This window comes from Eretmochelys imbricata, chromosome 1 (genome assembly GCF_965152235.1).
Source record: "Eretmochelys imbricata isolate rEreImb1 chromosome 1, rEreImb1.hap1, whole genome shotgun sequence".
Lineage (NCBI taxonomy): Eukaryota > Metazoa > Chordata > Testudines > Cheloniidae > Eretmochelys > Eretmochelys imbricata.
This window is the reverse complement of record NC_135572.1, coordinates 287,581,343-287,606,195: the sequence shown is the minus strand read 5'-3', so window position 1 is coordinate 287,606,195 and position 24,853 is coordinate 287,581,343. Positions and strand designations below refer to the sequence as shown.

Here is a 24,853-nt window from a genome sequence, read left to right as displayed (position 1 = left end):
AGCTGGTGAACACTGCATACTGCACTATGTCCAGAACAATACATATTAGCCATTTTATACAGCTATATTTGCAGCTACCACAATAGTTTTCATTAACTCAAAATGACACTATCCCATACAACAGTAATAGCTGCAGATCAAGCACATTAAAAAAACATGGAATAAAACATGGTTTCGAGATGTTGTTTTACGTTATTTCCCATGCTTCACAAGGTCATGGGAAACAAAAGTTATCCACCTACACTTTTCCATTTGAAAAGAAAACATCTTTTAACTTAAAAAAAAGTAGTACCATCCAGAGGCAAAAAAAGACACACAGTAAAGAACAAAAGTGCAAACATTATTAATGAGAGTGGGTAAGGATTCAAGGATACTGTATGCCACAAACTTCACAACTGATTCTTAAGCAATGCTTACCAAATCGAATAATTACAAGGCTTCTTTACACATCTGTGTACTCTGAGTTATGGAAGGATTTTTTAATTATATAACTAAAGTTTTAGAGATATTGCTAAGCCTAAGATGTGGGACACTACCCCTCCCCCAAACACTTCCTGTTGATGAAATCTTTGCCCTTTCCAAATGGAAATCAAATGTAGTGAAGAAAGTGTTTTTAGAATACAGCATGTAAAACTGCATTGATTAAGCAAGTTCCGACTTGCTTTGTACATGATCCTCAATTATGGCTAAAAATAGATTTAGTAAGTTAGACCTAGAACATTAATGCTGCATTAAGCACATGTTTCTATGAGAACCTTAACTTTTGCACTATTAACTTGCTCATACTAGATGTACTATAGATATTAAAGTATACTTTTAGTAATTAGCAAAAGGGGAAATCCCCCGATTATATAACAGTTAACAGGATTATTTGTACCTCCCAGAACTGTTTTGTAAATCAAATTTTAAAAATTCAGGACAATTTACTTGTTTAAGATTGTGACTTTATCAATATATGAACTACCAAGTCTTGGTTGAAAGAAATGTTATACTTTCAAAAAACCGAGGTACAATTAGTAGTACAAGAAATAGAAAGAACAGCCATTTTGCAAAACAACCATTTTGTTTGTCATATCTCAAATATTTACGAACTACTGGATAATATTTACAACTATGGAACACTGAAAATCTGGAATTATCATTCAAACTAGCTGTAGGACTATCATGTGTCAGGAGATCATCTCCTGTTCTGCTTATCTGCAGGTCATATTTCCATATCTTAGGATTTAAAATATTTCAAAATTTGAGAATTTCTGTGTCTTTTCACCTCCTTTTGGAGGGTGGGGTATTTAAGTTTTTCCATTCATAAAGATGGAATAACAGGATGTGCTCCATCCCCATCTTAAGACACCCCAGGAACCTGTCAGACTGTCCACTGAGTGGCAACTTCATGTTATTTATTTACACTTCCATCCCCAACAACAGAGTCCCATGCAACAACGTTACACATATGTTTCAGAGTAACAGCCGTGTTAGTCTGTATTCGCAAAAAGAAAAGGAGTACTTGTGGCACCTTAGAGACTAACCAGTTTATTTGAGCATACACATAGTGTATCTTTATCTTTTCAGCAGGGCTGAGGAAGAACTGAGATCTCTGCAAACACTGGGCTCAGCTAGCCTTGGTTACTCCCTTTCCTGTGTCCTCCTTATACCCAACAGCTGTTGGACTAACTGGCTCACCAGGCAATCAGCCTTTCCTGGCAGGGGGGCTGACTGATGCCTCATGATCAGAGTGCCGGCTCACCTGCAAACTTAACACCTGCCTCTCAAACCTTCCTTGAGCAGGTCCTGCAGGAAGGTTCTCCCCGACCACCCCTCACCACAGGCCCTCCGGACCTTTTCATCATGCCCCTACCCTGCGAGCCTCCCACAGCCGCCCCCTCTGCATACCCGAGGTGGCTATGCAACTTGTAGCTGGTTCACTTCTGAACCATGCCAAGGACACATCTGTACATGCTCATGCTCCACACGTTTCATTTTCTCTCTCATGTCCTGCCCTGACACCAAGTGGTGGGACCTTTTATCACCTGTGGAGGATGAGGAACCCCGGTGGAACAGCCTGTATTCCACCAGGAGTATCAGCTGGCAGCTCCTTGATGGAGCTGGGAGCATGGGTGTGTACCTGGAGCAGTTCATTTCCATCCCTGACTCCTGTCCTTTTAACGCCATATGGGAGACCCTGGCACACGTATACCTGCAGTGCACCAAGTTGCAGCCCCTTTTCCAGCTACTCCAGAACCTCCTTTTGAGGTTCTGGCTGCACTTCCCCCCCAACCCTCCACACACCCCTTTTTCTTCTATGTACACCCTGTCCATTGCCCCATGAAGTCACAAGACCTCCTCAGCAACCTCCTCTGGAGCTGGCCAAAGCGTCCATTTATGACACCAGGAGGAGAAGGATGCTGGACATGGATGTGCTCTGTGACTGTGGGGGCTATTTCTGCTACTCCCTTGGCTCACATGTGGGCAGAGTTCCTCTGGGCCGCATCCGCTGGCTCCTTTGACATATTTGAGGAGCAGTGGGTATTGTCTGGAGGTTCTATCCTCTGTGTCCCCTCCTGGATCTCTAATTTTGAACCTATGACCCTCATGCCCATTCCCGTTTTCTCATTTGTTGTCCTCTGCTTTCATTTGAACCCTTGGTATAGTACAGTTTCTCTCAAATGTGGCTACCAGGGGCTTTTCTTGCAGCCACAGCCTTCGGGCCAGTGACTGGAAGGGTGGGGGAAAAAGCAGCCCCTCCCCTGAGACCGCCAGGATGGGTTGGCCCTGCCCCCTTCTAGAGTCACAACGCTAGAGGAGCAGAGAGGCGGTGTGAGTTCACTGCCTTCCCAGGAGCAGTAGGAAAAATGTAGAAAATCAAATATAATCAGTTTCAATTACAACACAGAATACAAAGTATACAGTGCTCACTTTGCACTGTAAAAATGATAAGAATGCAAATATTTGTAAACAAAAGAAACTATATTTTTCAATTAGCCTCACAAGTACTCTAGTGCAATCTCTATCATGAAAGTGCAACTTAAAAAATGTAGTTTTAGTTACATAACTGCACTCAAAAACAATGTAAAACTTTAGAGCCTACAAGTCCAATCAGTCCTACTTCTTGTTCAGCCAGTTGCTAAGAAACAAGTTCACTTATATTTATGGGAGAAAATGCTGCCCACTTCTTAATTACAATGCACCTGAAAGTGAGAACAGGCATTCGCATGGTACTGTTGTAGCTGGCGCCGCAGGATAGTCACATGCCAAGCGCGCTAAAGGTTCATGTGTCCCTTGATGCTTCAACCACCATCCCAGAGGACATGTCCATGCTGATGACGGGTTCTGCTTGATAATTATCCAAAGGAGTACTGACAGTGCATGTTCATTTTCATCATCTGAGTCAGAGCAGAAGGTTGAGTTTCTATGATGCGGCAACTGCAGAACCCAAACCACCAAATGTGTGTTGCTCTTTTAAGACTTCTGAAGGCATGCTCCACACCTCATCCCTCTCAGATTTTGGGCGGCACTTCAGATTCTTAAATCTTGGGTCAAGTGCTGTAGCTATCTTTAGAAATTTCACATTAATATCTTCTTTGCATTTTGTCAAATATGCAGTGAAAGTGTTCTTAAAAAAAGAACATGCTGGGTCATCATCCAAGACTACCGTAACATGAAATATGGCAGAATGCGAGTAAGACAGACATACAATTCCCCCCAGCCCCAAGGAGCTCAGTCACAAATTTAATAAACGCATTATTTTTTTTAACGAGCGTTGTCAGCATGGAAACATATCCTCTGGAACGATGGCTAAAGCATGATGAAGCATATGAATTTTTAGTGCATCTGGCTCAAATATCTTGAGACACCAGCTACAACAGTGAATTGTAATTAAGAAGTCGGCAGCATTATCTCCCATAAATGTAAACAAATTTGTTTCTCTTAGCGATTGGCTGAACAAGAAGTAGGACTGAGTGGACTTGTAGGCTCTAAAGTTTTACACTGTTCTGTTTTTGAGTGCAGTGGTTTTTTTGTACATAAGTCTACATTTGTAAGTTCAACTTTCATGATAAAGGGTTTGGACTACAGTACTTTAGTAGGTGAACTGAAAAATACTATTTACTTTGATTTTTACAGTGCATATATTTGCAATCAAAAATATAAAGTGAGCACTGTACACTTTGTATTCTGTGTTGTAATTGGTTTCAGAGTGGTAGCTATGTTAGTCTGTATCAGCAAAAAGAACAAGAGTACTTGTGGCACCTTAGAGATTAACAAATTTATATGAGCATTAGCTTTCGTAGGCTAAAACCCACTTCATCGGATGCATGTAGTGGAAAATACAGTAGGAAGATAATTTTTTATATATATCTCTTCCTACTGTATTTTCCACTGCATGCATCCAATGAAGTGAGTTTTAGCCCACGAAAGCTTATGCTCAAATAAATTTGTTAGTCTCTAAGGTGCCACAGGTATTCCTTTTTTGTGTGTTGTAATTGAAATCAATATATTTGAAAATGTAGAAAACATTGAAAAATATTTAAATAAACAGTATTCTATTATTGTTTAATCACGCGGTTTGCGTTTTTAATTGCTTGACAGCCCTAGAATATATTAATAGAAAACTATTTTAATTTGGAAGTCATCTCCTGGGGTTACTACAGTGCTGTAACAAAATCAGAAGGGGAAGAAAAAAGTTTAATTGCAATGGAATGTGTGGTTGTAATCCATGAGTTGCACCCAGACCAGCATGCACCCTCCAGTATTGGGGGGAGGAAGAGGTCAAAGAGGAGAGGAGAAGAGGGGGAAAAATACAAAAAGTGACAAAAAAGGGAACAGTTTTAAACTAACCATTCTGTATTTTGCTATTTACGCTATGCAAATCTTTTCTGATGTCAGTCCAAACAGAGGCACTCTCAGTATTGCTAAGCCCAAGCATTCAGAAATCATGAGACAAGAGAAAACCATGAGATTTTTTAAATGATAAATTTGGATTTTTTTCTTTAATTTTTTTTCTAGTTTTTGTGCTTTTAGAGTTACCACATCTCAGACTTTTTTCTACAACCACAAAGGCTAGAACTTAGTTAAAAATATTTAACATCTGAGATTCTCATGTAAGACGCCCAACTCTGGAACTAGCTAGAGCATTAAGACAGACAACTACCATCCTGAGAGGTAGCAACATGGCCTTGGAAGTAAAGCCAAAAACATCTGGGCAATTTTCCATTACAGAATACATTTTCTATAAAATAATCTTCATTTATACAGTACTCTTTTTTTTTCGGGGGTGGGGGGGGTTTGAAGGGAGGAAGAAAAATAGCTAGCGTATTTCCATTGAAAATCCACTTGAATAGCCTTTTCAGACTTAATAGGTTCATGTGTTCGAAAATTTAACAAAACATGGGTTACAACTGAGAAAGGAGAGGTGCTGAATTCCCACTATGTTTAAATTTGTATCTTTGACTTGTCCTAGCATGTTGTGTGCAAGAAAAAGTGAAAATGAGTAGTTTGTCCAAGCTCACTGAAGAAAAGGTAAAACCATTCAAAAGTGATGAGTTAAACAAAAAACCCAACTCTAGAGTGTTTAGTTGTAAAAGAAACATGATTATTACAATTACCACCTTATCAATATTCATTTAAATAAACATTTTCCTCTCTGTAGTAGGAAAATTTTCTAAAAGTTTCCCTGCCATTGCCAAATCCAGTTCAATTCCACCACAGCATTAGCAAAACGGAATTTAACAATATGTCAATCAGATTTGCTCTGAACCAGGAATAGGTGAGAATGTTAAAAATGCCAGTAGAAGCCAGCAGCTTGTCTATGCTAGGGCTCCCTACGTTACCAGCACTGGTGGAAAGTTAAAAAGTTTCCCTAAAATAGAGACAGGGCCTATAGTCTGTTATACTAAACTATGCCATGAGTAATAAGGGTTTGTCACACAGGAATGTTGGAAAGGAATGGACTTTAATTCCTGGCCTCAATCACATGACCTAGGTCAGGCTGATGAAGGTTAATACCCTTGTCTTATGACAAAAGTCAATACTGCCCGAATTCCAGCAGCTACTGTAAACGCCAGGTAGTTTCTACAGAACAAAGAGCAGGGAAATAAGAAAGGTTCTATTTAGATTTGAAATACAATCTCTTGGAAAGTAACTAATAATTTGGGATGGCATTTACACCTGTGAAACAACAGAAGCTAACTAACGCAAAAGCAATGTCTTCTCCACTGCAGGAGACCATTAACCTAGTAATTAAATAAGGCATTTATCCTTCATCCAGCTTGAGGGTAAGATTAAAACACTTTACAAGCCACCACAAGTAATTAGCAAGTGCTTTGAAAATGACCACCACGGATTGACAAGTTATACACAAATTCACTGACTTGTTAGGGGGCATTATGAAATGCACTCCATTCTTGTGGAATAAGAGTACTGAAAGGACAGACACCTATTGGTTTAATCTGAAGTGCCATGGCACAGATTTTCTATAAAGATCATAGGGGTAGATCGATCATCTCTCTTCAGTCAAGAGAGAACGTAAAAAGGTTTAGCTTATAAGTAGGTTTGCTGTAGGATTGAAGAGTGGACAGCCCTGGTAAAGAGGCAAGAGAAAAAGGTTATTGGGCAGAGACCAAAGCTACAGATTTGAAGGAAACTTTCAACCACTGATTAGAATATGAAGTGAGAGGACAGAAGGAAATATCCTTGTGTGTAGTCCCTTAAATTTATACAGACATGAACACTTGTTTTCATTTTGCTTACATTGAACCTATTTTCTCCCACTGGAATTTTTGTCAATCCATACTTACAAGTAAACTTGAAATACACAATGGAGAGAATAAAGCAGTCTAAAATAAAGTGAAAGAGTGCCCAGAATAGCTATACTTAATTACTAAAGCTAGTCAAGGAATACCATTATTCCAGAGACTGCACTCAAAAGAAAAAAAAAAAATGCTGAAGTCAAAAGAAGCTGAGGGGATTGATAAGGACTTCTGCTACTTTTCACCACTGTCCATCTCATGTCAGCAGCATTCAGTGGCACAGAAGAGTTACTAGTCTCTGGTCAACTGCAGATATTCACAACACAACAATCACCATCACAATCTACCTTTGATGAAAGTCTCACCAGAGAACAAAGATTAAAAAGATTGACCTCATCTCTTAAAGTGATCATTCCGCAACTGGAGTATAGTGCATGAGCACTGTAGCATGCAGAAGGTTGCACTATCCTATTTTATCTACATGAAGAGGACTTCTGTTTCCAGTGCCACCAATCCTGCAGTTTCAGGAGCTCTACATTTTAAAAATATATGAAAGACACCAAAAAGAGAGGAACATCTACAAAAACACAGGAGAGGAGGAGGAGGTGGTGAGGTCAAAAACAGAAAGGGGCGAGGGCTGCATTATTTTTAAAATAAGTTCCAAACTAGGCAATGAGATGTGGAAACTGTAGCTATGTTCCCAGTGGGAACAAATTTGTTCCGTTTACACTGGCAAACTTTACAGCTGCAATGCATTATCAGTGCAACTCCACCAGCAGTAACAGTAGTAGAAGCAGTACTGTAGCCTGAACTCCATAATGGTAAAATAAATAAATGCTGGACACCATACTATCTATCTACACTATACCGTCTACTGTCGCTACAACTTGTCATGAGTTAGTATTAACAGTTTTTGGTATATAGACAAAACCTGGGAGCAGAGGGTACTCCTCACAGGATTAGGCACTTACGTTGTTTCCAACTAGAGTTCACAAGCTTTGAGAACTCATTTTCCCTCCAACTGAAATGTTCTGTCAGCCCTGCTTTAGTATCTTCCCCCCTCACAATACCAACATTTTGACAACCATTCATGTCACCAAAACATTTACTGTGTTAATTTTGTCAAACCAAAGTTTGAACTTTAAAACCACAGTTGCATACTCAATCTTTGAGTTAAAGTTTTAAGAAGGGAATTTCTTTTTGGGGACTTTATCATCTTATCTTCCCAGCATGAGCAAGTTTAAAAAAAAAAAAACCAAAAAAACCAAACAAACCCCCTAACATTAGACAAAAATGTAATTACTGTAATTTGGCAAGAGACATTATTTGAAAGCTGGATTTATAGTCAAAGGGGCTAATATAAAAACAGTTCACAATTTTGTAAGAAAAATATTTTGAAATATATACTTTTACTTTAGGAGTGTTTTTATTGCTGTTAAACATAGTTCATGTCAACCTTGTGTTACCTACTGATATTAGTTCTGCTGCAATTAAGTTTTCCCTATAACATTACATACAGCTCTCTAAAAGAGAACTGGCACTAAATATATTCCCAACAACCCGTGAAAATCCCCTCACCTAGTCTCATTTTTCAAATTAAACAGACATCCATTTGTGGGCAGGAAGGAGGAAATCATACCTAAGATTTTTTACCTACTGTAAATTAGAAGAAGATCAAAGGAAAGAAGTTTCTGCTTTTTTCCAGCTTGCTTACTTTGAATATTGAACAATTTATATATGCACTGTGTCTGTTTTGTGGACGTCTCATACAATTGAGGAAAAATACATTTTAGGAAAATAAAAGTTAGAAGGATAACTCAAGAAGCAGATGTCACTGAAAGTACTTTAACACCAAAGATTGTGAAACATGATAAAAATCAAGATAGCTGGCAATACTGAATCATTAAAAAAAAGTTATTCCTTAAGCCTCCCTTCTGGAGTCTCATGATTATATGAGAAACTCTTAAAAAATGAAAAGGAGTACTTGTGGCACCTTAGAGACTAAAATTTGAGTATAAGCTTTCGTGAGCTACAGCTCACTTCATTGGATGCATTCAGTGGAAAATACAGTCAGGAGATTTATATACACACAAAACATGAAAAAATGGGTGTTATCATACACACTGTAAGGAGAGGAGTGATCACTTAAGATGAGCTATTAGCAGCAGGAGAGCGCGGGGGGGGGACGGGACACACGACCTTTTGTAGTGATAATCAAGGTGGGCCATTTCCAGCAGTTAACAAGAACGTGGGGGGGGGGGGGGGGGGAATAAACAAGGGGAAATAGTTTTACTTTGTGTAATGACTCATCCACTCCCAGTCTCTAATTAGGCCTAAATTAATTCCAATTCAGCAGTCTCTCATTGAAGTCTTTTTGTTGTAATATTGTGACTTTTAGGTCAGAGATTGAGTGACTAGGGAGACTGAAGTGTTCCCCAACTGGTTTATGAATGTTATAATTCTTGATATCTGATGTGTCCATTTATTCTTTTACATCGAGACTGTCCAGTTTGACCAATGTACATGGCAGAGGGGCATTGCTGGCACATATCACATTGGTAGATGTGCAGGTGAACGAGCTTCTGATAGTGTGGCTGATGTGATTAGGCCCTATGATGATGTCCCCTGAATAGATATGTGGACACAGTTGGCAACGGGCTTTGTTGCAAGGATAGGTTCCTGGGTTAGTGGTTCTGTGGTGTGGGGTTGCTGGTGAGTATTTGCTTCAGGTTGGGAGGCTGTCTGTAGGCAAGGACTGGCCTGTCTCCCAAGATTTGTGAGAGTGTGATGGGTCGTCCTTCAGGATAGGTTGTAGATCCTTGATGCATTGGAGAGGTTTTAGTTGGGGGCTGAAGGTGACGGCTAGTGGCGTTCTGTTATTTTCTTTGTTGGGCCTGTCCTGTAGTAGGTGACTTCTGTGTACTCTTCTGGCTCTGTCAATCTGTTTCTTCACTTCAGCAGGTGGGTATTGTAGTTGTAAGAATGCTTGATAGAGATCTTGTAGGTGTTTGTCTCTGTCTGAGGGGTTGGAGCAAATGCGGTTGTAACCAGAGTGATCTTGGAGAGTGGTCAGTTTGGACGAGCTATTACCAGCAGGAGAGTGATTCTGTGTGTGTATGGGGGTGGGTTTTTGGAGGGGGGTGAAGGAGTGAGAGAACCTGGATTTGTGCAGGAAATGACCTAACTTCATTATCATGCACATTGTGTAAAGAAGAAACCTGTCATTGTGTAAAGAGTTGTCACTTTGGATGGGCTATCACCAGCAGGAGAGTGAATTTGTGTGGGGGGGTGGAGGGTGAGAAAACCTGGATTTGTGCTGGAAATGGCCTAACCTGACGATTACTTTAGATAAGCTATCACCAGCAGGACAGTGGGGTGGGAGGAGGTATTGTTTCATATTCGCTGTGTATATATAAAGTCTGCTGCAGTTTCCACGGTATGTATCTGAGGAAGTGAGCTGTAGCTCACGAAAGCTCATGCTCAAATAAATTGGTTAGTCTCTAAGGTGCCACAAGTACTCCTTTTCTTTTTGCGAATACAGACTAACACGGCTGTTACTCTGAAACCTGTCATTAAGGTGGGCTATTACCAGTAGGAGAGCGGGGGGCAGGGGGGATGGGACCTTTTGTAGTGATAATCAAGGTGGCCATTTCCAGCAGTTGACAAGAACGTCTGAGGAACAGTGGGGGGTGGGGATAAACATGGGGAAATCGTTTTCTGAGAAAGGTTATAGACCTTATGCTTGCAGAGAAGAGTTTGAAAACATGAATCCTGAAGGTGTGCACACATGGAAAATTTAAAAAAAAAAAACACCAAAATTATTATTATTTTTTCAAGATCTTATTTTGGGGACCCTGACTCACTTTTTGGATGTTTGGGGTTGGTAATACTGTTAATTAGATTTCACATTTGTGTTCCTTTACAAATCACATACAGCCAGTGGTGTAGCAAAGAAGCATTCACAAACATCCCATGAGTTCTGCCCTCAGAGAAGAAAGGAAGTAAGGAGCACCACAAGACTAGAAATGCAAGCTTCTACTCCACTTTCCTCAAAATCAAACATAGCATGTATTGATGGCAAAGAGGACAGAACACCTGGCTAGGAGTGACCTACTGGCTTGATTTAAGTGTGGGTCCCAATTCTGATTTGTCTTTTATAAAGCTCTCCTTTCAAATAGTGGTGTCAAACTTCATAAATGGTCTCAAATTTGTATTTTAAAGCTTGACTTCCTGTTAGACAAGCATTTTGCTATAAATCTGGAAGAGTGCGTTTGTCTCTAAATGTATTGCCCCCACAGATCCTACCATGGAGCATTTGTTCTGTGACAGAATGACAGCATCCATTTCAAAAGCAGGTAGCTCTTGGGGAGTGTTTGCATGCTACGGTTGCCAACTTTCTACTTGGACAAAACAAAACACCCTTGCTCCCCCCCCCCCCATTACTCACTCTCCCCACCCTCACTCACTTTCACTGGGCTGGCTCAAGGGGTTGGGGTACAGGACGGGGAGCAGGCTCCAGAGTGGGGCCAGAAATGAGGAGTTCAGAGTGTGGGAGGGGGCTCCGGGCTGAGGCAGTGTGTTGGGAAAGGATACGGGCTTTGGGCTGGGGTTGTGAGTTCCAGGGTAGGGCCATATATGAGGGGTTCAGTGTGTGGGGAGGGGCTCCAAGTTGAGGCAAGAGGTTGCAGTGCAGGCTCTGGCTGGAAGTGCAGGCTGGAGGTGAGGGATTTGGGGTGCAGGAGGGTGTTCCAGAGGGCGGGAGGGGGAATCGGGGCTAGGGTGCAGGGGGGTGAGGGCTCCAGATAGAGGTGCAGGTTCTGGGATGGAGGATGAGGGTTTTGGAGTACAGGAGGGGGCTCGGGGTTGGGGCATGGGCTTACCTTGGGCAGCTCCCAGTCAGTGGCGCAAAGTCAGGCTCCCTGCCTGCCCTGGCTCTGCTCTGCGCCCAAGCAGCAGCCAGCAGGTCCAGCTCCTAGGAGGGGGTCCAGAAGGCTCCGCGCGCTGCTCTCATCTGCAGGCACCACCACCCCAGCTCCCACTGGCCACGGTTCCCGGCCAATGGGAGCGCGGAGCAAGTGCTTGGGGCGGGGGAAGCACACACAGCCCCATGGCCCCCCTGCCTAGGAGCCAGACCGGCTAGCCGCTTCCGGGGCGCAGAGTGATGCCAGGACAGGTAAGGACTAGCCTGCCTTAGACCTGCAGCACTGCCAACCGGACTTTTAACAGTCCGGTCGGCAGTGCTGACCAGAACCACCAGGCGTTCCGGTCAAAAACTGGACACCTGGCAACTCTATTGCATGCTCCTCTGTTTCAGCATTCTAGCTTTACCAGGTGCTTGAAATGGGTTCCATTGCTTTGTGACAGCATGCACATAATCTGCTTAAAGAAAAGGAGTACTTGTGGCACCTTAGAGACTAACAAAATTTGAGCATAAGCTTTTGTGAGCTACAGCTCACTTCATCGGATGCATTCAGTGGAAAATACAGTAGGGAGATTTATATACATAGAGAACATGAAACAATGGGTGTTATCATACACACTGTAACCAGAGTGATCACTTAAGGTGAGCTATTACCAGCGGGGGGAGGGGGGGACGGGGGGACAACCTTTTGTAGTGATAATCAAGGTGGGCCATTTCCAGCAGTTGACAAGAAAGTCTGAGGAACAGTGGGGGGTGGGGGATAAACATGGGGAAATAGTTTTACTTTGTGTAATGACCCATACATAATCTGACATAATCTGTTTAGGCAATGTAATGAATTAGAAAGAGCTACCATTACTGTAGAGAAAATAATCTATCTTCAATTGCCTGTCCACACAGCAGATTCCATTCTGTGACTAATTGCTTGGAGATGGGCATTAGATAATGACTGCAGGACAGTCCTATCAAAACGGGTATCTGATTGGAAGCCTTTAAGGAATAGTAAATAGTTTAGTATTACTAAAACAGGTGTTAAGGTATACAGCTGGTGATAAACTGTTCAAACAGAAAACCTTGTCCATCTAGCTACACAAGTAAGTCTGGTTGAAGGTTTCCTGCTTTGGAGAATAAAAGTTCTGATCTTCAGTTGAACAGCTTTTTTAAGTGGACATCAGCCAGCCAGGATTCCACATGGTTAGATTGGCCCATTGAGCCGTAGGAGAGTGCCAGCCAAAGCCCTTCAGCCATGGGGGCTGCAGCAATAAGTCCATTAGATCCAAGTACCAGAAATGCCTGGCCCATGCTGCAGCTATCCTAATCAGTCCTACGTTCTACCTCAGTGCTCTTGGTATCATGAGAAGAGGTAGAAAGGCATACATCAGTCCTGGCATCCAGAGGATGAGAAAGTCATCTGTCAGGGAGCCTTGGCTTGAACGCAGTCTGAAACAATGTCTGATACTTATTTTTGCCATAACATCTAATTCTTGGGAACCCCCTTTAGAAAAATCTGTGAAACTAGTTCTTTTATGGACCATTCACGGCTGTCAGAGAATTGCCTACCAAGTTGATCCGTCAGGATGTTCTGAAGGCCAGAAAGGTGCAGAGCCACCAGTAGGATCTGGTTCAAAATGCACCCATTCCAAAGTCGTATGGCACTGCCTCCTCCTGACAGAGGGAGTACAATCTTGTGCCCCTTTGCCACTTGACATCATACATAGCTTGGTGCTGTCAGCACTTGTATTATGGATCCCTGAAGTAGAGACAGGAATGCTTTTTACATGCCAGGCAAACAGCTGAGTGCTAGGACTTTTTAGGACCTGAATCTCAAGGTTATCTAGATGAGCCTCCTTCCCCTCTCCCATGCCAATCCCTGAATAGAGGCATCTGTGACCCAAATCTTGGGAAGCAGAGGTGCAGAGAAAGGCTCACTACATGTATGAAGAAGGTTCTTCCAACAGTTCAATGCAGAGAGGACTTCTTATGGGAAACATGACCATCACATCCATGAGGCGTCTGCTAGGTAGATCCACTGATTGCAACCACCACCAAATATGGAGTGTAGGTGAAGTATGGCATGCTGTGTGATAAGTACATGATACCATCTGTCCTGGAAGTCTTAAAAATCTTCTCACTGATGTTCTTGGGTGTCTGAAGCTGGTTGAAAAGACATTGTTTAGAATCTCTCTCTGATCTGGAGTCTGTCAGCGCTCCTATGAACTCTATGCTCGGAGTCAGAGTTCATGGGGACTTTTGTCTGATGACTTGAAGCCTACAAAGGCAAGGAACTTCAGAAGTACTTGAATCGAGTTGTCATTTGTTTTGATTATCTTCCTGGAATCAGCCAGTCACTGAGGTAAGGATAGACCTGGGTCCCTTGTCTCTTTATATCAGCGGCCACAACTCTGAAGCACTTGTGGAACATCCTTGGTGCTGCAGAAAGACCAAAGGACAGGACCCTGAACTGGTAGTGAGATGTTCCTAACAGGAATTTGAGGTACTCCCTGTGAGCTGCGTGGATTGATATATGGAATAGGCATCTTGGAGATCAATAGCTGCACTCTAGTCCTGAGAATCCAATACATTGAAAAGTAGGAACCTGTAACAGCAAATGAAGACGTTGACATACTGAAGATCCAGGATGGTCACTAACCCCCTTTCCACTTTGGGATAAGAGTAAAGGGAATAAAACCCCTGCCCTTATGCCCCAAGGGCACTTCTCCACCACTCCCAATTGTAGAAGGGAGTCGTCTACTTATCTGAACTGTCTCTTAGGAGAAGCATTCCTGAAAAGGGACAGGGAAGGGATTGGAACTGGATACGATGCTCTTTGCTTATGATCTCCAACATCCACCAGTCCAAGGTAATGCCAACCTTTCTGAAAATAAAAATAGGTAGTTGTCAAAGAAGGGGTGGGAGTGTTAAGCACATAGAGCCACAGGTCATTCTACCAGGATCTTGACAAGGTCATCATGTCTGCTGCCTGGTGGAAGCCCCAAACTGTGGGGCAACACAGAAGACAGAAAGTTGTTTATGATGGAGTCTGTCTCCTCCTCTGAAGTTCTGAGGTCCTCTTGACTCATTGTAATATTGAGCTGGGAAGCACTGTCTGAAGGCAGGCCATTGGCATGACTGTTTCCACCGTGAGGTGGAGATGGAGAGGCCCAAATAGGGCTGTGACTTTGAAGAGTTTAAGGAAGAGGAGAAGGGTCTCATCCATTTAATTGTTTAAAAGTTCATTACCCTTGAATAGGAAGTCTTCATTTCTTACTTGGACCACGCTGTGGATCCCTGAAGATTGAAGCCATGCTGACCTCCTCATGGTTATTGCAGGGGCCATCATGCATGCTGTAGTGTCAGACATGTCTAGCACTGCCTGTAGTGACATGCAGTCAGTCCTCCACCATGAGAGACACGTGTTGCTTCTCTTGAACCACTTTGAAGGGGCTATTCAAAGTTTCTGCCATGCACTTCAATCAGGTTCCAAAATACTTTGAATTAATCAACTGAGGCACACATGGGTGAATTCACTGCCTCATCTAGGGAGTATGGAGAGATTGCAGCAGTTCTTCCCCTGTTAGCTAATGTTCTTCCTCAGTCACCTCCTTCTGCCTCTCATGTATCAACTGGCTTGCATGAAGCAGCTTAATTTGTCTCTTTGGAAAGGGTGCCCTAGCCCTGGAGACAGTTAATTAAATCAGATTCCTGGAATATGGCTGCCCACCCAAGGGTGTGCAAGAAGATCACTCTTGGTAAAGCTAGAAATACTGAAGTAGGATAATCCCTACAAACCCCTGGCCTCTTTCTACTTCCCATCATGGGCTCCTCCCTAGCATCCTTCCCTGGCTCCCAATGCAAAAGCCAGGGAGGGAAAGGTGATCAAGGTGAGTCTCTGCTTTGCTCAGCAAGAAGAGGAAAAGGAGGAAAACTCCTCTGAAAGGGGCCACTCTGTCAGTTGTGCCCTGTCTTGGATTAGGAGTTTGGTATCTCTAATCTGGCATACTGACAGCTCAAACTGAAATTACCCTCAGTATCTCAAGAAATGGTGACTGATACACATATAAGTCATACATGTGCTGAAAGACCTAGATGCCAAGATAGTGCTGAGGTAGTAGGTACCATAGAGGTAGCTGGTATCAAAGTGGAAGGTACTGGGGCTATGGTCACCTAGGCACTCAGTGCTGAGGATCTGGATACCAAGGCACTCAGTGCCAGGGTCAATACCAAAGGGTCACTACTAAAGGCAATGCAGTCAGCCGGTTAAGAGGGTACCACATATGCCAACATGGAAGTTGGTACCAGGAGTCAAAAGGGCCTTCTCAGATTGATGGCCTTCAGTCAAATGAATCCAAGACAGGTTATCCATCTGATGACCCTTTTATCTCAGACTGCCTGTGCCGGGGACAGCAACTTGTGCCTTGGATCATCTTTGGAACAGTGTTCATTTCTGCCCATCAGATAGCCACACTGATGCAATGGCAGACAAACGGAGTCTCAGAGTGGATGTGGCCTGGGAGCTTGTGATGAAATCATGGCTCATCAGGTCACAAAGAGAGAATGCCTCAATGGTTGAGGTTTGGTTGTAGCCTCTCTCTCTCTCTCTCTCTGTGCCCAAGGGAGCATGTATCAACTTCTCTAGGAAGAACAGCTTCAGGGTTTCACTCACTTCAGGGTGCTCGGAGAAAGAGCAACAGATGGAACATCATACCAGGATTTGGCTTCCAAGACAGAACAATCACTGTTAGTGTCTGTCATTAATAGGTACTGAAACATCACACAGGTCTTAAATCCTGGTGACTTGACTTCTGCCATAATACTAATTGCACTTAATTGAGGGCGTGGGGGGACAGGATGGGAGAGGAAAGAAGGGGTTAGCCTCACCAACACTGATTGAAGGTTTTTAAAAAAATATATATGTTTTGCCAGGGGGTATAACAGAAACTACACTATCTAAATAGTATATACAAGCCTAAGGAATACTACACAATACAGAGAAAGTGGACACTGTAGGGGTTCTGTCTCATGTAACAAGGAACTGAGGGACAGTTGGGCCTGCTCTGCCCTTTATGCCTTGAGGCAGGAGGGCACAGACTTGGTCCAAAAGGATACTGCTAGCCACAAGAATCCATGCTCTCAGTATGGGGTACAGCTGTGCCAAGTGTGAAATCCGTGTGGACGTTCACTCTAAGACCACTGTTAGCTTACACGGACTATGCTTGGGGCATTTGCTCACTAAATTTGTCTAATGAAAACTAAGTTACTCTCTCTTGTTCCACACAAGAGAACATACTGGAATGCTGTGGTAACAGGAATTTTACTTTTAGAGTGTTTATTTCTCTGCCCCATTTAGAACTTTCATTTCTGTAAGTTCTGGAAGTATTAAGCACCACAGATACAGTATGCTCTAAAACGATTAGGTATACATTATTATTTATTGAATACTGTGTTTGGAAATGAGCCAAGAGAAGGTAGACTTCAGAAAGATGGATCCTTGTAGCCATTACACAGAGGTAGACCACCACTTCTGTCAATACCCCTACAAAACAGATTCAGCCCCAGGGTTCTCTCTCCTTTAGCTCTTACTCACTAATAGTTTCTCTAATATTCTTTAGAACGAGGTCAGGAGATTGCCATGTCTAGAATATAGTAGCCACAAGTACAAGATATACAAATCAGAGTTGGTTGCACCCTCTTAAAATCATTCATCACCCTGTCAACAACAAAAGAACACCTCTGAGTTTAGATGACTTCATTTCCTAGTGCAAAAACATAAATGCTGTCAGAGCGCGTATTAAATCAAAACCAACTGTCTAGCTTGCTGTCCTACATCAGCATATATCAGAAATATGCATGCATCTATCATCTGAACAGTAAAATTGAGATTCATTATACCTTTTAAAATATAATTAATTATAATGTGGAAAAATGTAGTCCATAATATAGCAACTGTTTTTTTGCAGCTTAAGTGAACATTTACAAAGTACTATGTGAAAATAAAACACCTGCTGGCATACCTGAGAAACCATACCAGCTTACACTATATGACATATACTTTGTAGATTTATGGCTAACACTGCCAGCAAGCAGACAAGTGTCTCAAAATTCCTGGGCGGGAGCACTACTGTAGAACTAAAAAAGTATCAGGTCTAAGATTAATGCTTCTACCATTAACAAAAAGGCATAGTAATAGTTCTTCCTGCTAGTAGTTTTCCAAGTCCCGCTTAAAATCCCACTCCTACAGACACTTATGCAAAAAGTGGCCCTATTGAAATCAACGTAATTACGCAAGAACATGCTTAACTTTACTCATAGAAGTGTTTAAGATGGAGCCCTAAAACTTATTTTCTTGTTGCTTACAAGGAATGAGAAACTTGACCATTAAAAAAATAACCTATTGAAATCATAAAGATAGGGCAGTAGGACAGAAACAGGTAACCCTTCTCCTGCCCTATTCCACTACTTATTTGTCTATTTTTTTTTTTTTTGCATTACATTTAAAATAAAAGTGTAAGTTCCTGGAGCAGAGACTTTTATTATTATTATTCCTGTCATAGGTATAGAACATTATGATGCACTATATAACAGTTACAATGCAAATTTGCAGCTAGCATATTATTCCCTTTTACTATTACCATCACACACAAAAAATAAAGATAAACCATATCAGACCCACTAAGGAATTCTCATTTTCACCAATGCCATCCTGCTGGTTGGCAACAGAGGTGGAGGGACAGTAGCATTATGAGTAATTAAGGATTTTTTTTGCCGCTATGCATATTGAAAAGTTCTCAATACTGATACATTAGGGCATCTCAGTGGCGAACTTAGAGAACATGAGACTCGCAGAGAAAAGGAACACACACAGTAAAACCCACTTGAGTCCCAACATACTAGGGATGTAAATATTTTTTTAAAAGTACCCATTTAAATTGTTAAAATTATATCGGTTAACCGTTTAATGATTAACTTCACAATCTACCCCAGGCTTGGGGGGAGCACCCACCCTACTGTCTCTCCTTGGAAGTGGAGTACAGTGGGCTGGGGGATCATTTGTGTGTGCATGGCTGGGCACCATGCGCCTTGCTCTGATCCTACCCCTCACTCTCCCGGTTAGTAGGTGCTGCCTAATGCTGCTAGTTTGGTGGATCACTGCCAGGAAAGCAGCAGTGCCAGGGCAGACCCGCTGCTGCAGCCAGCCACAAGGAAGGGGGCTGCCGAGCGGGGGGTGTCCTCCCCACCAGGCACGGGCTGCTCCAGTGGTGCCTCGAGTTGGAACTGCAGGCTCAAATGCCCCCACCCCAATCTGCAGAGTTTTTAAATGTGCACATTGGTAAAATAATTGTGACATTATAATACCTAATCTGTTTTAAACGTTAATTGTAATATATTAAAGGTAAGACTAGTACTTATCGGTTAGCTGTTTAATCATTTAATATTTTACATCCCTAGAACATACTAGGGTAAATTTTAAAAGTGCTGATGGGACTAAAAATGCTTCTGTCCCATCAAAGTTAATATACAGAACAGCTAAGTCACTATGTGTAGCATTAGAAAAATCTGTCTAGCTATCTGAAAGAGGAAGGCATCAACAGGTACCACTATTTCTGTGTTCCTCATTCTAACATTTTCAACCCAAGTACAGAGGTCATCATCTGTCCAGCAAACTTAAAGGCTTTTTGTTTGGTTTTAAAGTCATGTAAAGGGGAAAGATGTCTTTATGTGCACGTTACTTTGAGATGAAAATATGCATTTTAAACTATATGCTGAACATATGAAAGTACGTGTAGCTAATATTCAGAATACTAATTACATAATTAATTTGGTTTATCAAGTACTTATACTAGAATATTTTCTTGAAGTTCAGATACAGAAAAGTCACAAAACACAGAATTCATTAATACAATAACTATAATCAAATCTCAGGGTTTCAGCTAGTCACATGCAGGGGTCAGGAAGGAATATTTCCTCTCCCCATGCACAACTGGCCAAGTGTACTCTCAGGTTTTCTGCCTTCCTCTGAAGCATCTCTGATTGGCCAGAGCAGGAAACATAACACAGGATGGGATGGATCAGTGCTCAGAGGTGGTACAGAGAATCTTCTCTCTTAGATGCCTGGCTGAAGTGTCTTGCTCAGGTCAAACTGACCACCAGATTTGGGGTCCAGGAGACATTTTTCCTTACTGTCAGATTGACCACTATCTGCAGCACAGGGAGTGGATCATTTACGCATCTGACCTAATCAATTCCCTCCCATTGCAGTGGCCTATTCTCTGTCCATGGAATACAATTTAGGCCATGCCTACTGTGCATCTGGGAGCAAGCCTCCCTGACAGGTCCACAGACTCATGCTAGCACTCCAAAAATAGCTCTGCATATGTTGTTTAATGTTGTGGCTTGGGTTGTCAAGTTCACAGACCCCAGGTTCCAGAGCCTGATCCCCCTGCCCAAGCCACAACATCTACACAGCTATTTTTAGCAAGGTGGCACAAGACATGCTAGCACAAGTTTGTAGACCCAGGCTGGAACGCTCATTCCCAGAGGCAGTGTAGACATGTCCTAAGTCTTTTGAGAACTGAAATGCCTGGGTCAAACATCATTAGGCTTAACATAGGGATAGCTGGATGAAATGTAATGGCTTGTGATATGTAGACCAGACAATGATCTGAGGGTTCCTTCTGACCTTGAACTATAAATCCTGTTACATATACTCCTACTTAAAAATGTTAGTCTTAGACTTTCAAGAAGTTGGCCTTATCTCAAAAAGTCAGTTTCATGTAAATATTTGCCTGTCAAGAGGCAATGTTCATCACCAATGAATTCTACCCACAAGCCAGACCAACTTAAAAAAAATGCACTAAGCACCTTAAGCACTCCCTCAGATCCGCAGGTTAAGTAATTTTATTTAGCTACCATCATAAATATAAATGTTATAACAAAAGTTGACAAAAAGAAAATCAGAGTTTCTCGGTCCAAGTGTACCTTATTTTAAAAAGACAGACACTTAAAGGTGTGAAAGAACCCTTTGTTTATTGTTACTGGCTATGAAGTTATTCAAAGTTTTAAGACAAAACATATACCATGGAAAAAACTTCATTAAGTTATTCCAAGTAATGTTGACACATGGTGAAAGATTTTGCAAAGTTATTCTTAAAGAGACAGAAAAAAACTGGTCACCCAAGGCAAGCAGATATTTGGGACCAAATGAGAAAAAAGAAGTTGGCAGTCTCTGGAGTAGAGAAGAAGCACAGTGGCCCCAACAAATCCATTCCTTTAGTAACATAAGAGGGAAATAAGGGAGCAGATCCATTCAGGCTACTTGTTACTGAAGGGAAAGAGAAACCGCCCCCCCCCCACCCAAAAAAAAAAAAAAAAAAGGTAGAGCAGGCCCTAAGCCACTGCTCTTCTAATAGTAAGGGAGTGGAAGCAAAAAGCAGAGGTCCCAGATTCAAGAGAAGGGCAGTAGGGGTGGGAACAACAATAAGAAGGGAAGATACTAATTGGTTTAATGTGCAGGAGCAGCAATAACTGGACACATGGAACTGATTAAAACTATTTATTTGGGGATGAGTCTTCAGGCATGTAGGTATCAAGGAAGTTTTCAAACTCCTAGTGAGTACTTAGGATCCAGTCCTGCAACCTTTCACTTCAAAGTGAAGACTGTGCAAGTAATGAGGCTAATCACTTGAGTGAAAGTTATGGGACCGAGCCCTAAAACAGAATTTTTAAGACTTCACTTGCTCCTGCTGCTTATTCCTCACCTGACAATGCTTCTGGTATTACAAGTGGTTGCTGTGAAAGTGATTATGTCATCACAAAGAAAGGATTAGTGACTTCAGGTGAGGAAAATAGGATTTTACCTTCTCCAGCTGCATAAGACACAAAAGATTGTTTTTCATGCAGCAGTCCCTAGTTGATGAGGAGAAAGAATGATATACATGTTTTCTAAAATAGTGTTGTTCTTTATCATCAATATAAAATTGAAGAATGCAATTCAGCTTTGTTTTCAGTCTCCTCTAGCCTTTAGCTGTAAAAAGCAAATGATCTGGTTATCATGCTTCTGAATTCCTATAAGAGTATTTTACATGAATGCCAGATTTTCATGCTAGTAGCAAACCACAAAGAACAGTTGTGTTGGCTGATACAAATATTCTTCCCTGCTTCAAAAAAAATACACTTCAAGCCACTGCATTTTTTCCAGTGCAGGAAATTGTTTTAGATTAAGTACATTTACACCTGAATATTTATCCAGAGCTTGATACCATGACTTCTTCTCTTCATTGTTTAGATCAGTAAAGTAACTGACATGTACTTTTTAATTTTACATATTTATGAAGATTAAAAACTTACCTTCAGATTAAAGTAATACATGACAAAAGCAGAAGATAATCATTAAAGATTAACCTTAGACAAAAGATCACCACACCAAGTCTTAAGTGGTGAGATAACCAGACTATAATTAGAAGGGTGTTTCATATTGATGAATACTTTGCAATTCTTCTAAGGCACACACACTATTTCACATCCTAGTTTCAACCAAGACACACTAAAAAGTGCTATACTTGTACTTATTTTAAAAAGTGCTCAAGGATATATTGATGATGCTCTTCCTAACAACGTTCACTAATCCTTCCTCGCTAGGAGCCCAAGCCTGCAACTATGCAAGCATCAGGACTTTGGGCTCAGACCCAGCCCAACACGTTTGGACCCCAGGACTCTGTCTAGTCTTGTTTTTAAACTCACAGTTTAAGGGGGTGGGGAGAAAGAGGGGGGATGACGTTACAACCCTGGTCCAGCACATCACCAAACGATTCCCAAACCAAAACCTTTAGCTTTGCCACTGAGAGGCCTATTATTGGTCCCCAGAGGGTTGCAGACAGGACGGAGGATGCTCAGCCCGCGTCAAGCGCGCACCCTGCGATACAGCACAACTCACGGGTGAGGCAGCTTCCCCACACCTCATTCTGAGCAGGAGAGAACAAGCCTCCTTCGCCACAAGAAACTGGACGCAATCCCGCCGCCTGAGCAGCTCCAGGGCTGAGTTGGGATCGGCAGGCAGCGGAGCTCACAGCTGGGCGCTGGCTGCTCAGGTGCAGCATCGCAGCAGCCGCCCTTCGCACACGCAGCGAGCTCACCGAGCCCCTGAACGCACCCCAGGCACCCCCCCACACCCCGGGCAGGGGCGCGGGGCTCACCTCAGCGGCGGGGATGTTCACCACACCTGTCGATCGCCTCTTCTCCCGCAGCTTCCTCTTCTCGATCTGCCCCTTCCCCTTCCTGGCGCTGGGACCGGAGCTTTTCCCCTTCGCCGCCGCCGCCGCCTTCTCCTCCTCCGGGGAGCCGGGCGCGGCGGAGGGCTTCCCCGCAGGCTCGGCCACTCTGCCCCCGGCTGGGGGCGGGGGCTCCTTGGAGCCGGCTCTGGCGGAGAGGGGGACACAGTTCGTGCCCCCGCTGGGGGGCGGGGCGCCCCGCTCCGGGGGGTGCGGCGGGGCGGCCGGGCCGGCGGGGTGCAGGGTGCTGTTGAGCTCGGCAGCCGAGGAGACGCTCCCGGGGGCTTTGCCGTCAGTGCCGGCCGCCGACCCCGGCGCAGGCGGCGCCTGCTTCGCCCGCATCTTCTCCCGCTTGGCTTTCCACTCCTCCAGAAAGTCCGTGGTGCTGCCCCCGCTGCTCCGGTAGCCGCCGGACGCCATGTTCCCAGCGGGGCAGATGGGCGATGCTCCGGGGGGAGGGGCGGCTACGGGCCCAGGCACCACAGCCTGCGGAGAGCACAGGGGCGCGCGTGAGACAGCCCCGCCCCCAGGGGGCCCCGGCCGCCCCAGGCAAGCGCCGCTCAACCCCCCCCAACCACCCCGACCCCAAGGAGGGGGGCCCCTCGCTAACCCCCCCCCCAACCACCCCGACCCCAAGGAGGGGGGGCCCTCGCTAACCCCCCCCCCAACCACCCCGACCCCAAGGAGGGGGGGCCCTCGCTAACCCCCCCCCCCAACCACCCCGACCCCAAGGAGGGGGGGCCCTCGCTAACCCCCCCCCCCAACCACCCCGACCCCAAGGAGGGGGGGCCCTCGCTAACCCCCCCCCCCAACCACCCCGACCCCAAGGAGGGGGGGCCCTCGCTAACCCCCCCCCCAACCACCCCGACCCCAAGGGGGGGGGCCTCGCTAAACCCCCCCCCACCTCCAGGAGGCCCGTATCAAACCCACCTCGCAACAATTCCACCCCCCTTCCCCAGGATAGCCCCATTCGGCTCCCCCTCCCCCGGGAAATCACTGCTTAACCACCCCCCCATGAGGGCGCCTCTCCACCCCGCCAACAATCCCCATCCTACCCCCCAGGGAACGCGCCCCCCCCCCCCCAGGTCACCACGCTCCAGCTGCTCCCGCGCCCCCTCCCCTGGCGGGGCCGGAGCAGCGAGCGCCCCCCAGCGGGCCCCGGGGGACGGGGGAGTGAGGAAGGGAGTAACTACCGGGCTAGTCCCAGGCCCTCCGGCTGCGGCTCTGCGTTACCCGCTGCAGGGGGCCACCCTGCCCGGGGAGGCTCCGCCGCGCAGCCCCGTCCCCGCACCACCCCGCCTGCAGCAGCGCCCAGCGCGACTCCCCCACAGCCGCTGCCCCGCTCCCGGACGGGGCTGCTCACCTACCTCGCCACTGCGGGGAAAGGGGCCGCGGCGCTGCGGTCCCGGCTCCAGGTGAGTCGCGGGTGGCTGCTCGCACTGCCCCACTCCCGGAAGGAGCTGAGCGGCTCCGAGGTTTCCCAAGCGCCCCGGGCCGGGCGGCGGCGAGCCGAGCCGAAGCGCGGGCGGAAGCGGCCGAGAGGGCTTTAACAATGGGGTGCGGGGGAGGAGGGGCGGGGGGGACCCGCCCTGCCAGTGCCCGGGAGCGCGGCGTCCTGCCCGCAGCGCCCGCCCCCGGGCGACGCGAGCCCCGCGGGGACACCTGCCCGGACGTGGCGAGCCTAGTGAGGCGTCGGGCTCGGGGACCCGGATTCTCTGCGAGGCTCGGGAAGGGTCCTTGGGGGGCAGCTCGAGTCCGTAAGCGCCGAGCGGTGCGAACCCGCCGGTCCGGCCGCTACGTCCCTCTGTGTGGAGAGCCTGCTCCCGCGAGCAGCTCTGCCTTGCCGAAAACCGGTCCGCTGCTGAGATGGACAGTTCTCACCTAGCCAGAGACTGCCTGTGTTTCCAGAAACAGCCAAGTGCCAC

General features: G+C 44.8%; 1 protein-coding gene across 1 annotated transcript in view; it reads right to left on the bottom strand.

Annotated features, from left to right (window-relative positions):
- The window catches only part of PAWR (pro-apoptotic WT1 regulator), a 138,619-nt gene extending 115,211 nt beyond the window's left edge, over nt 1–23,408 (bottom strand). The window contains exon 1 of the mRNA XM_077807719.1: nt 22,854–23,408. Within this exon, the coding sequence (XP_077663845.1) occupies nt 22,854–23,348 (495 nt within the window). The 5' untranslated portion in view covers nt 23,349–23,408. The remainder of the gene's footprint in view (nt 1–22,853) is intronic.
- Nucleotides 23,409–24,853: the final 1,445 nt, after the last annotated feature.